Here is a 12,251-nt window from a genome sequence, read left to right as displayed (position 1 = left end):
GAAGGGGCAGGGAGAAGGGGAAGAAGGAAGAAAAGAAGGAGGGGAGAGAGGGCATGGGGGAGAAGGGAGAAGGAAAGGAAGACAGAAGGGGGAGAAAAAACAGAGGGAGGGAAAGAGAGGGAGCAAGGAGAGAAGGGGGGAAGAAAGGGGAAGAGGATACAGGGGGAGGGAGGAGGGGAAGGGAGAGAAGAGGAAAAAACAGAGGGAGGGAGAGAGGGAAAAGGAGGGTAGGGAAGTATGTGGGGAAGAAAGGGGGATGGAAGGGGGGTAGAAGAGAAGGAAAGGAGGGAGGGAGACAAGGAGATTTCAGAGCCTTCTGTGTATGAGATGATGGTTAAGCCTATGGAAGTTCATGAGATTACAGAGAAGATGGAGAGGAGAGCCCAGACACAGGCTCAGATAACCACAGTTAGGAGGCAACAGACAAATGATGATCTAAATGAAATGGAGAAGAAGAAACAAGAAAGGTCAGCAGAGAGAAGAGAAAAATCAAAGGAGGAACCCACATTCAGGAAGGAGTGATGACAGTAAAGAGAGAAGTGTAGAAGGATGAGGTCCGGAAAAAAGGCCATCAGATGAAGCACTTAGGAGATCCCAGGCAACCTCAGAAAAGACAGCTCTGGTGGGTTGGTGAGGCCAGAAGGCAAGCCAGGGTCAAGAAGTGGAAAGGAACTGAGTTCTAGGCCCTTGAAACACTGAACTTGGGGCAAGGTCGAGAGAGACAGAGACAGAGAGAGAGACAGAGAGACACAGAGATAGAGAGACAGAGAGATAGAGACAGAGACAGAGAAAGAAACAGAGAGAGACAGAGACAGAGAGAAATGAGATATGGGTGGGGGTGGGAGGAACTGAAGGGAGAAAACACAATGAGGCTTGTGGTAGAGAAGAGCTAACAAGTGAGGACAAACAGCAGAGGAAAGGACTGAAGATGTGGATCGAGGATTTTTAACCTTGGGTCTGTGAACTTTTTATTTTATATTTTGACAACTATATTTCAATATAACTGGCTTCCTCTGCAATCCTAAATGTCTTATTTTGTGCATTTAAAAAAATGTTATTGTGAGAAGGGGTCTGTTGGCTTCAGCATTCTTCCCAAGGGGTCCACAATACAAAAAAGGTTAAGATCCCCTAATGTAGAGGGATTTGTAGGTTGGATTAGGGAAGATGAGAGAGTTCAGGACAGACTGCTTCCATTTTCTCAGTTTTACTATAAAGTAAAACTTTTTACTATATAGTAGAAACTTTTTTTAAAATCTTTATTTCATATTTCTTTTCTTTTCTTTTTATATTTATGCATATGTATTTATTTTTTAAACTCTTTCTCAGTCCTGACCTGCTTACCCTCAAAGATCATTACGTAACATAACCTCGGATGAACTGTAGAAGAAACTGGCTGAACACAGTCGGCTAGCTAACAGCCCTAGCACAAGAAAAACCTGTCCTGGGGTCACTGCAGACTTCTAAGAGACATTTGTCAGTAGGTGCCAGGTGAAAAACGGGAAAAAAAATCCGTTTATCACCATCCACAAGGCACACACAGTAATGAGCATTCTGGGCCATGGGACAAGGATCTCACTGGGGACTTCACATTCAAAGAAACTGCTCAAAGAAAACAGTGAGTTACTAAGGCTTTTGTATTTTTACAATGAAAGACAAGAGGGGAAGAAGGGAGGGAGGGAAAGGGGAGCATGAGTTAGATGACAAATATGGAGAAACAGAGAAGGCGATAAGTGAGGAATGAGAAAGGAACCAGATAGAATGATGGGAAGGGATCAAGAGAGAAAAATGAGGGGAAAGAGAAATGGGGCGGGGGGGGCCGGAGGTGAAAGCTACGTACTTCTCCACTGCCCGTTCTGAAAAGAGTGCTCAGCTGGAATCAGGAAAAGCCCGCTCTAAAAAGAGTGCTCGTCTGGGGTCAGGAAGACCCGAGTTCAAATTTGTACTATCAGATACTCACCAGCCACATGTGACCTTGGGCAACTGATTTAACCTCAGCCTGCCTCAGTTTCTTCATCTGTGAAATGGAGAAAATAGTAGCCCCCACCTCCCTGTTGTGAGGACAAAATGAAATATTTGTAAAGTGATTTGCAAACCTCAAGTGTTACATAAATGCTAATGTGTCTGTATGTGTGCATGTATATGTATATACATATGTGTATATGTATACACACATGCATATCTATGTGTATATATAACAGCTAACATTTTAATACATACATTATATGTACATACATCTCTCTTTCTCCCTCTCCCCTCCCTCACCTTGAGGGTAGTATTGCTTCCTGTCCACTGCCCTCAGCCTTCATCCTGGGAAGCAAGCCACAGGCACTGAAGACCCAGAAAATGAAATTCTTGCCCCCAAATTCCTAGATACCATCAACTAGTTTAACATCAGAAACTGATGCTATTTTATCGATGGAAATGACAATAAAAAAGAGGCATTAACATCTGCTTTACTGCTGGACCCTAAGGACTGCAAAGGGATTTATGATTTTCATATTAATCAACATGATATATATAATGAATATACTAATAATTTATATTTTTCAGAACTACCATTTCGCCAGCAGATTCTGGCTTGGGAGTCAGAGACTCACAAGGCAGCTTAAAGTTATCAATCAACTCTGACAGTTCCCACATTCTTCTGCTTGTGGTACCTTAAGTGAAGCGAATCAAAGACTGTAAAACCTGTTTCCATCACAGAACTCTGATTCTGAGCCCCACCAAATAATCATGACCCCCCCCAAGATTTGAGAACTGTTCCCACAGGACTCCAGAACACCTCTCTTGTTCTACCCTCGTGGGCTTGCCGTGAGAAACCGCTCAAGCCCTAGAAATGATTGTGTTGTAATCCACCTGCCCACTCGTGATTTACGTATACAATCTCTGCCTTTCCTGCAGCAAGAGGAGCTCTCCTCAGGAGAATGTCAGGTTTGCAAACTGAATTCCTCACTCTGAAATCAATTAAACTGCTACTTGATCCCTGACACACTCTGGACTGCTCAATTTCATCTCCAGTCAATCCCAGGTGAGAGGCCAGTCCAGTCTGGAATGCATTTAAAATTCTGTTAGCAGGACCATGGGATGTTTCCATCTGACTTACAGCTGAAAAATTCCACACATGTCATCTCCTCCATTAGAACATGAGCTTCCTGAAGGCAAGGACTGGCTTATTTTTGTATTTCTGTGTGTATCCCCAGTGTTCAGTACAGTGTTTTACACATAGGAATCACTTAATGTTTTCTTCATTCATTCAAATACATACATATATGTATATTATAGGGCAGCTCGGTGGCACAGTGGATAGATGCCAGGCCTGGAGTCAGAAAGACAACTTCCAAGGTTCAAATCTGGTCTCAGACATTTACTAGCTGTGTGACCCTGGACAAGTCACTTAACTCTATTTGCTTCAGTTTCCTCATCTGTAAAATAAGCTGGAGAAGGAAATGGCAAACCACTTTCTCTGTCAAGAAATCCCCAAATGGGGTCACAAAAAGACACAACTGAAAAAATGACTGAAAATATACATACATACATATATATATATATATACACACACATATATATACACACACACAGATTTTCATATATACATGTGTATGTGTACATAAATATATATGTGTACACACACACACACAAGACTAGTACTAATCTGTGCTACAAACTTTCTCTGTAATCCACCTGGGGATCAACAGCTGACACAAATACAGGGTTTTAAAGGGCTTTCACACACCTTACCTAATGAGGTTGCACGGCAACCCTGTGAGATAGGTACCACAGGCATTATTATCCCCATTTTCTTGATGAGGAGACAGAGGTAGACAAGTTAAGTGATTGGCTCATGGTCTCCCAGCTGGTGTCAGGTCTTCCTGACTCTACTTCCAGAATTAAATTCACAATCCCATGATGCCTGCCTAAAAAAGTTTTTAGCAATACGGCCTTTGGTTTAAAAGTCCTCTTTCTGCCTGGCCTTGGGATATTTCATGGACATCATGGAATAAGGATTCATTCATTCCTCTGACATTCAACAAATTTTCCATTATTTATTCAAGCATTGGTTAGAGCAACAGGCATGGTGGACAATGAAATGATCCCTACTCTCAAGGAATGACATTCTCTCGAGCTGCTCTGACCCCAAGGCACAGGGCTGGGTGCCATGGAGGACCTCTGGAGGATCCCTAGGTACCTCCCCTATCCCCAAGAAACTCACAAGGGCCTAGAAAAGAGGAGAACCAAAGAAAACCAGAAGTTTTCTTTGTTACCACACTGACATCCACAGATCTAAAGAGGTCACTGCCCTGCTCAAGAAATCCAGGGGTTTCCCAAGTGCCTCCAGGATTAAAATTCTCCATTTGCTATTTAAAGCTCTTTCTATCTGGCTCTAACTTACCTCCCCAGGCTCAAACAAGCGTTCTCTTCACACACTAGGTGCCAGTGAAGCTGACCTTACCTTCACTCTTTTATTTCTGATCCCTATGACTTTGCACTGGCTGCTTCCTTGAGCCTGAAAGCCACTCTCTCCTCACCTCCATCCTAGAACCCCTAACTTCCTCGAAGGCTCAGATCATATCACCACATAGAAATACACGCACACATACATGGGGGAGGGAGAGAGAGAGGGGACAGGGAGAAGAAGAGGGGGAAGGGAAAGACAGAGGGGGAGGGAAAGGGGGAAAGAAACAGAGGTAGAGCAACTATTATTTCATTTTATCCCCAAAACAGCCCTGGGAGATACTGTACCCATTTTATAGGTGAGGAAACTGAGGCAGGCAGAGGTGAGGTAACTTGCTGAAAATCACACAGCTACTAAGTGTCTGAAGTCAAAGGTTTTCCTGACTCCAGGTCTCATGTTCTATCCCCACGGCACTAGCTAGAAAGCTAGACAAACAGACTATAAATGTATATTATTTACTTATCTGTACACATATTAATGCCTTCCAATAGGATGTAAGCCACTTGAGGACAGGAGCTATTTTATTTGCCACCTTTACCTCCCCAGGGCCTGGTGCTTAATGAATGCTTGTTGGATGAATAAATGAATGCAGGTGGTGACCTCTAAGCTCGTCTTGAAGAACAATATTGTGCGCCCCGCCACAGTGAGGGGCAGAGGGAGACAACATCATAACCACGTAACTAAAGTCTAGGACTTTAAGTCTATAAAGGCATGATGGTCATGACTATGGAGAATGTGAACTGTGGCAGATACCACGAGACTCCCTTTAATAAGCCTAAAATGAAAAGCTTTTAAAAATTAAAGTGCAATGCTCCTTCACACAGTAAACTTAAGGAATTTATTATCCCTGAAGGAAATATGGCCTGCAAATATGAACAGACTCCAAAAGGGTTTGGATCAATTAACGGATGACAGATCTGGAACAGATTATGAAGGAAAGCCAAGAATGTTCTGAGACATAGTCACAGGACTCAGAGCTAGAGGGAACCTTGGAGGTCATCTGCTGCAACCCCTTTAATTTGCAGTTAAGAAACCCAAGGCCCAGAGAGGGGGAGAAACCTGCCCAAGGTGGCACAGCTAGAAGCAGCAGAGCTGAGACTCAAACTCAGGCCCTCCCATTCCAATGCCATGCTCCTTGTGACACCATGGGGTAAGAACGTTCCTTAAGAGTCGGGAAGTCCAGGGTAAATACCTGCCAGGTGACTCTGGGCAAGCTGAAAATAAAACTGATACATTTTCAATTTTTTCAATTTATTAATTCATTGAAAAATAATAATAAAACCTATTATGTGTTCACTCAGTGACCTGGGCAATTCTAAGACTATAAGCAGATGCTGCGTTGGCAGAGAGAATTTCATTATATAAGCTCCTTATGCCAATTAAATATAAATCTAGTTAAAAAAACAAACCTGAAAATTCTGTTAAATAAATGCGTGTTAAACACCCATTATTGCCTCTCACTGAGAGTTCCCTCCCTACATTAATGAAAACACAGGTCTCAACAAAACCAAAGAAAGTTTTAAACTCCATTAAAAATGTAAAAAACATTCACCCTTTGAGGATGTGGACATCAGAAGTAGAGAGGGCAGCTGCACACAGCTAGCACATTCTACCACAATGAATGTCTTGGTGGCGCCTCTGCTGGGAGCCCTGGAGCTGAATCCATCTGTCATGAGCATCTCATCTGACCAGCTCACGTCCTAAGCCTCACCTTGGTAGAAGATGCTCAGGCCCTTGTATGTGAAGAAGCTGCCTGAAGTCTTCCAGGAGTGAAGTTCTGGGGAGAGCTGGGGGGGAGGGATGTGCAGGTAGACAGCAAGAAGAGGAATGCCCAGGAGGCCCACCTGGATCCACCACTCCTTCATCCTGGGGGGAACCAGAGACCCAGAGTGAGCCCCGCACAGCAGCAATCACACACAGCACACCCTCAGGTCTCCCAAGGAGGCTGGCCACAGACGTTTCTCAAGGCTGCGGCAAGTAACGAACCACATTTACACATGCTTTTCTTTGCATCCGCTATGCTGAGGCAAGCTGGAGATCTGCCTCACTGTGCATCATTTCCTCTGTTTGCGGCTGCCTCTGAAGGCAAAAAACAAAACACAAAAACCCAGCCGGCAGCCTCAGGACCACAGATATAGAGCTGGCCACCTAGTTCACTGCCCTCATTTTGCAGATTGAAGAAACTGAGGCAAAAGAAGGTTAAATGACTTGTCTAAGGTCACACAGGTAGGAAATTCAAACTCAGGTCATTTGACCCTAGAGCTTCTTTCTCCAGTGTCACGCTACCAAGTGAGGTCCTATTTGCTGAAATTAAAAGGACTATCAGGAGACATACTCTGAACATCCTCTAAAGCACTTCACCAAGTCTTCCAAGGAGCAAAAAGTATCCTTTCTCCTTCAGTTTACTCTATCAGCTCATAAATCTCTCCCCTCCCTTCCCTCATACCCCATAAATGGGTAATATATCTGTTAAAAAGGAAAAGATATCAAAGAGAGAAAAATCTTAAAATGAGAGCTGTATCTCCAATATACATTGAGATATCCAGGCCTCATGTCAGCTGATCTCCAATCTTCTAGTCTCAAGACTCCTTTACACTCTTAAAAACTCTTGAGGACTGGGGCAGGTAGGGGACACAGTGGACAGAGCACCGGCCCTGGAGTCAGGAGGACCTGAGTTCAAATATGGCCTCAGATACTTGACACTGACCAGCTTGTGTGACCCTGGGCAAGTCACTTAACCCCTATTGCCTCACCAACATATAAATAAATAAATAAATAAATAAATTTTTAAGAACCCCAAAGAGTTTTTATGTGGACATAACTATCAATATTTATCATATTCAAAATTAAAACTGATACATTTTAAAATATTTAATCCATTTTAAAACCATAACAAACCCATTTTAACCCAAGTTAACCTAAATAATGTATTTTTATGAAAAACGACTATATTTTCTCAAATTAAAAAAATTACTGAGAAGAGTGGCATTGTTTTTACATATTTTTGCAAATCTTTTGAAAGTCTGGCTTAATAGAACACAACTGGCCTCTCATATCTGCTTCTGCCTTTAATCTGTTGCAATGTGTGGTTTCAGGCGAAGTATATGAAGAAAATCTGGCCTCCTACAGATACGTAGTTGGCAGAGAAGTATTTTAATAGACAAATAATATTGTGATACTCCTATGAAAATAGTTATGATCTCTCAGACTCCCTGGGAGGGTTCTAAGCCCCCCAGTGTGTGTGATGACTACACTTTGAAAACCACTACCCTATCACATTCCAATCCATCAACATGCATTTATTAAGCATCTGCTATGTGCCAGGCACTATGCTAGGTGCTTGAGATATGAAGATAAAAATCAATCTAGTCCTGACCTCAAGGAACTTATAGTTTAACCAGGAGAGAGGGAAAGAGGGAGGGAGGGAGTGAAGGAGGGAAGGAGGGAAGGAGGGAAGGAAGGAAGGAAGGAAGGAGGGAAGGAGGGAAGGAAGGAGAGAAGGAGGGAAGAAGGGAGGGAAGGAAAGAAGGAAGGAAGGAAGGAAGGAAGGAAATTAAGGGGGAGAAATGCTATCACTTGGGGTTGGGAAAGGTCTCATGTAGAAGGTGGTGTCTGGGCTGAGTCCTGAAAGAAACCAGGAATTCTGAGACAGAAGTGAAGAGTTTGTGTTCTCCACCTAATTATTCATGCTGTGATTTGAGAAAACAGAGTGAAAACAAGCTACTCCATTACAGAGTTGGCTGTTATTTATGCTAAAGTAAGCAGTTTTGGAATGACCCAGAGTGAGTAACTAATCTCTTGGGAGGTCTGGGCTGTGGATTACACTGTGGCCGTCTTTTCTTGGCTGACTCTTAAGGAGCTTCCCATTCAAGGAGTTTCTTAGGATTTCCCAAAGATAGAGCTGATACTCTGAACAATCCCTAATCTCACCCGGAGGGGGTAGAGGAAGGTGGTAAATTGACCCAACCAGAAACCAGCAAAAAGCTGGTTTCTCTGACAGCTAGGTGGCGTAATGGACAGAGCAACGGGCCTAGAGTCAAGAAGACTTGAGTTCAAATATGGCCTCCAACACTTACTAGCTGTGTGACCCTGGGCAAATCACTTAACCCTGTTGGCCTCAGTTTCCTTATCTGTGAAATGAGCTGGAGAAGGAAATGGCAAACTACTCTAGCATCTTTGCCAAGAAACCCCAAATGGGGTCATGAAGACCCCATGAAGACAAGACTGAAATGACTGAGAATGGCTTGGGGGGGGTGGGAGTGGTGGTACACACAATACAGAAACAAAAATGAAACCAACCCTGCTCCTTAGTCAAAAGCTTCAGAGGATGTCTCTGGTGTAATCATTTCCTGTCTCTCAGTCTTAGTTTCCCCAAGCTCTAAAGTGGACAAAATTTACCTCAATACAAAAAAGAAGTCAAAATATACATGGACCACAAGAAAATCATGGGGAGGGGAGGGGAATGCTGTCATTCCAATCATAATTAGCCAACAGGTGACAACACCCATCATTGTGCTTAGTCTTGTATATTTGTGACTTCCCTGTCAAATAAAGTCAAGAAAGGCCCAAAGTTTAAAATGTTGGTTCTCCTAAGACACCCTCACATTGCACCATTCTTTAGTATTATAACACCCTAACTACTCACTGGTTTCTGCAGCAATCCCCAAAAAGGGAGAAACCCAAGGAGATATAGCAGAGTCAGAGAAGAAAAAGGTGACCTATGTTCTGCCCCCATCACTGTCCTGACCTTTGTGGTGGGCAGATATCTACCAGCCTCCCAGTCACTCTTCCTGGCCCAGAGCTCTCCTCTCCATTCTAGTCTCTGCCAAGTCAGCCCTTGATAGCTTCAATATTTGCATTCATGTGTCCTCAACACCCAGGCCCTCCAATTCATCAGCTCCTTCAACTCCCATAACCTACAGCTCCATTCTAGCGCAGCTCCCCTTGGAGTGCTCACTCTTAAGACTTCACCATCACCCTAAATTCTTCCTCCTTCATGATCTTAAACTCTGAAACTCCTTCTCTACGGTCATAACTTCCTATATTTCTACCTCTCCCTACAGCTTCTCTCTCTTAGACCTAGTCTTCATTCTCATGCCTTCACTACAACCTCCAGTTCCTCCATTTCTCCCTGTTCTCCCAGGCCACCCCTACTCTGAGAGCCTTCTCCCTTTTCACAGTCTTGTCCCCTACAGTTCAATTATACACTGTCTTCCTCCCATGAACTCTCTTACCCCTCTCTGCCCCCTTGTCATTGTTTCATTCATACCCTTGCTAATCCTCAACCCTAAGGTACTTCCAGAATCCACCCCCAAGGTGCTAAACATGACTGGTATAACTTTATAACACGAGTGTGCCTTCCTCTAAAAAGTCATGTTATCTAATCTCAACTGTACTCCCTAACCTCCCATGGCAATCCTTTTATTCATCCCTAGTCAACTCTCTGGGACTTTCCTCATATTGACTATTCCAAATCTTTGCCCCTCTCCTCTGGCCCCCAAATTCACAAGGAGAAGCTAGTCTATCCACTACAAAGTCTCTCTTTTCCCCTATATTTTACCAGTCTTCAAATTGCTCCAGTCTCTGAGAAAGAGATGATCCTCTTAATCGCTTACGTTAAGGCTTCTAATGCATGCCTTCGATTCTATCTCTTCCTACGGTGTGCCTGGTGGATCACTCCACCCCACTCCCCCATCTTCAATCTCCTCCCATTGGATGGCCCTTCCCAGCGATTTACCCACCTACTCAGGTCTCTTCTATGCTTTAAAAAGCCTTCCCTTGACCGCCATCTGTATCTCTTCTGCCTGGCATTCACTGCCTCCAAATCATCACCACAGACTCACTTTCTAAGACTACTTTTCTGGTCATGGGTTATTTCCCCAAGTATCAGAAGGTATTTCTACCTTCTCTTTACTCTCTCCCTTAGCTTCCATAGGTTCAATTAATATTTCCTCAAGTTGGTTCCACTTATTATTGGAAAATCACCTCATTAACAAAGGAGGGGATAATTTTGGTACTACCTGTCTCACTACTGGGGAGACAGAGGTCCTGCATTTGTATCCTTGATGCCAAGAGACATCTCTACCTGGATATGCCATGGCTACCTCAAATGCAATGTGTCTAAAATGGAACTCATCGTTGCCCCAGACCGAGTCGTCCTCCAAACTTCCCTATTTTCTACCTGAGGGTGCTACCATGCTCCCGAGTCACCAGACACCTTAGAACTCCCACTCTTCCCCTCTCCTCATATTCAGTCAGTCACCAAGTCGCATTCTCCCCATTCACATGGCAACCGCCAGGGTTTAAACCCTCATCGCCTCTAGCCTAGAATACTGTTTTGAGGTTGTTGGTTTGGTTTTTGGTGTTTGTTTTTGCCACATCTGTGATCACATCAGTATAGGGAGTGCCTATCCTCTACCAAAGTGGATAGACAATTTCTCAGCAACTTGAGGATAGCCAGGAGCTGAGAGCCTGGTCCATCTGCCCAGGGTCACACAGCCTCACTTCTCCACTAATCCTCTCCAATTATCAAAACAGCCTCTTAATTAGTCTCCTGAATTCCTGGACCTCACCTCTCCAAAACACCCTCCGAAATAACCTTCTTAAAGTATAGGTGTGACCATGGCATCCCTCTCCCCTTTGAAAACTCTCAATGCCTCCCTATTTTCTCAAGGATAAAATTCTAACTTGACCCTGTCCTTTCAGCTTTATTTCACATTACATGAATTCTAGGTTCCAGACAAACTAGTCATTCCTACAATCAGGGGTGTGCTGGGGCCAGCTTAAACCCTGGCCAATTTTTCAATGTGAGTATATACGACTAAGAAGTGCTACAGATCAGTGCTGGATTTATTGTTTTGTTGATTGTCTAGACTTAAGTGAAGGAGGAAATGTTAACGATGCAGTAAAATTTTTTTTTAATTTTTCAGAGAGCCAGTTGTTAGAATTTACCAGCCTACCTACTCAACATTCCGTGTTCTGCATCACTGTATTCAACCAGGCACCAACCTCCCCCCATGCCTGGAGTACACTCCCTCTTCTCAGCTCCACCTCTCAGAATTTTTATCTTCAAGATTCAGCTCAAAAACCACCTCTTCCAAGCAGTTTTCTCTGATTTCCTCTGCTGTTTTATCCCACCTAAAACTACCTTGTATTTGCTTATCTGTGGACATGTTCTACCTCTCAATAAGAGGAAGGCAAAGACTGCTTCCTTTTCTATCCTGTATCCTCCCAATGCCCTGCACCTAGTAGGGACTTACTAAGTAGGGACTTATTATTATTGATTTGCTGAATCAAACCAAATTGAATTAGGTTGTGTGATTTCAGTGTTCCTGCTCCCTCCCCTCCCCTCCCCTCTCCAGGGCAGATTAATTCTCTCCATCCCATACCCCATGTCTTATTAGTTGGTCTTCATGAGCTGCTGTGGTAACAAAAAAAAAAAACAACAACAACAACAATAATGACAATTTGGTAAGCAGCCCTTTCTAGTGAGACAAGCCTCTCTCGACTTGGCTAGATTGATCCTCAAATGAAAAATATACAGTCCACGCCTTGGCCCTGAATAGCTGGAATTACTGTAATCCTGAATAGTATTACCAAATACCATCTGTAATATCATTTCACACACCCTTTAGCATTATCACAAACATTCCATATCTCACACACCCTTTTGCCCTTGCCAAGGAGTAGTTTATACCGAGAGTATAAATATATTATCCAGTTAAGAAGAAAGAAGCTATCCCAAACCTAGGGACAACGAAGGAAGAGAGGGAGGAAGAAAGGAAGGAAATTAAGAGGA

The 12,251-nt window shown here is 43.4% G+C and overlaps 1 protein-coding gene across 7 annotated transcripts in view; it reads right to left on the bottom strand.

Annotated features, from left to right (window-relative positions):
* Positions 1-12,251, bottom strand: part of MEST — a 28,583-nt gene that overhangs the window by 15,422 nt on the left and 910 nt on the right. For all 7 annotated transcript variants that reach the window (XM_027842273.1, XM_027842278.1, XM_027842277.1 and 4 more), the window contains exon 2: positions 6,165-6,319. In XM_027842273.1, coding sequence (XP_027698074.1) covers positions 6,165-6,318 — 154 coding nt within the window. In that variant the 5' untranslated portion in view covers position 6,319. The remainder of the gene's footprint in view (positions 1-6,164; positions 6,320-12,251) is intronic.

The sequence above is a fragment of the Vombatus ursinus genome, unplaced genomic scaffold (genome assembly GCF_900497805.2).
Source record: "Vombatus ursinus unplaced genomic scaffold, bare-nosed wombat genome assembly UNPS02014870.1, whole genome shotgun sequence".
Taxonomy (NCBI): domain Eukaryota; kingdom Metazoa; phylum Chordata; class Mammalia; order Diprotodontia; family Vombatidae; genus Vombatus; species Vombatus ursinus.
The sequence above is the reverse complement of the archived record's forward strand: the minus strand, read 5'-3'. Positions and strand labels throughout refer to the sequence as shown.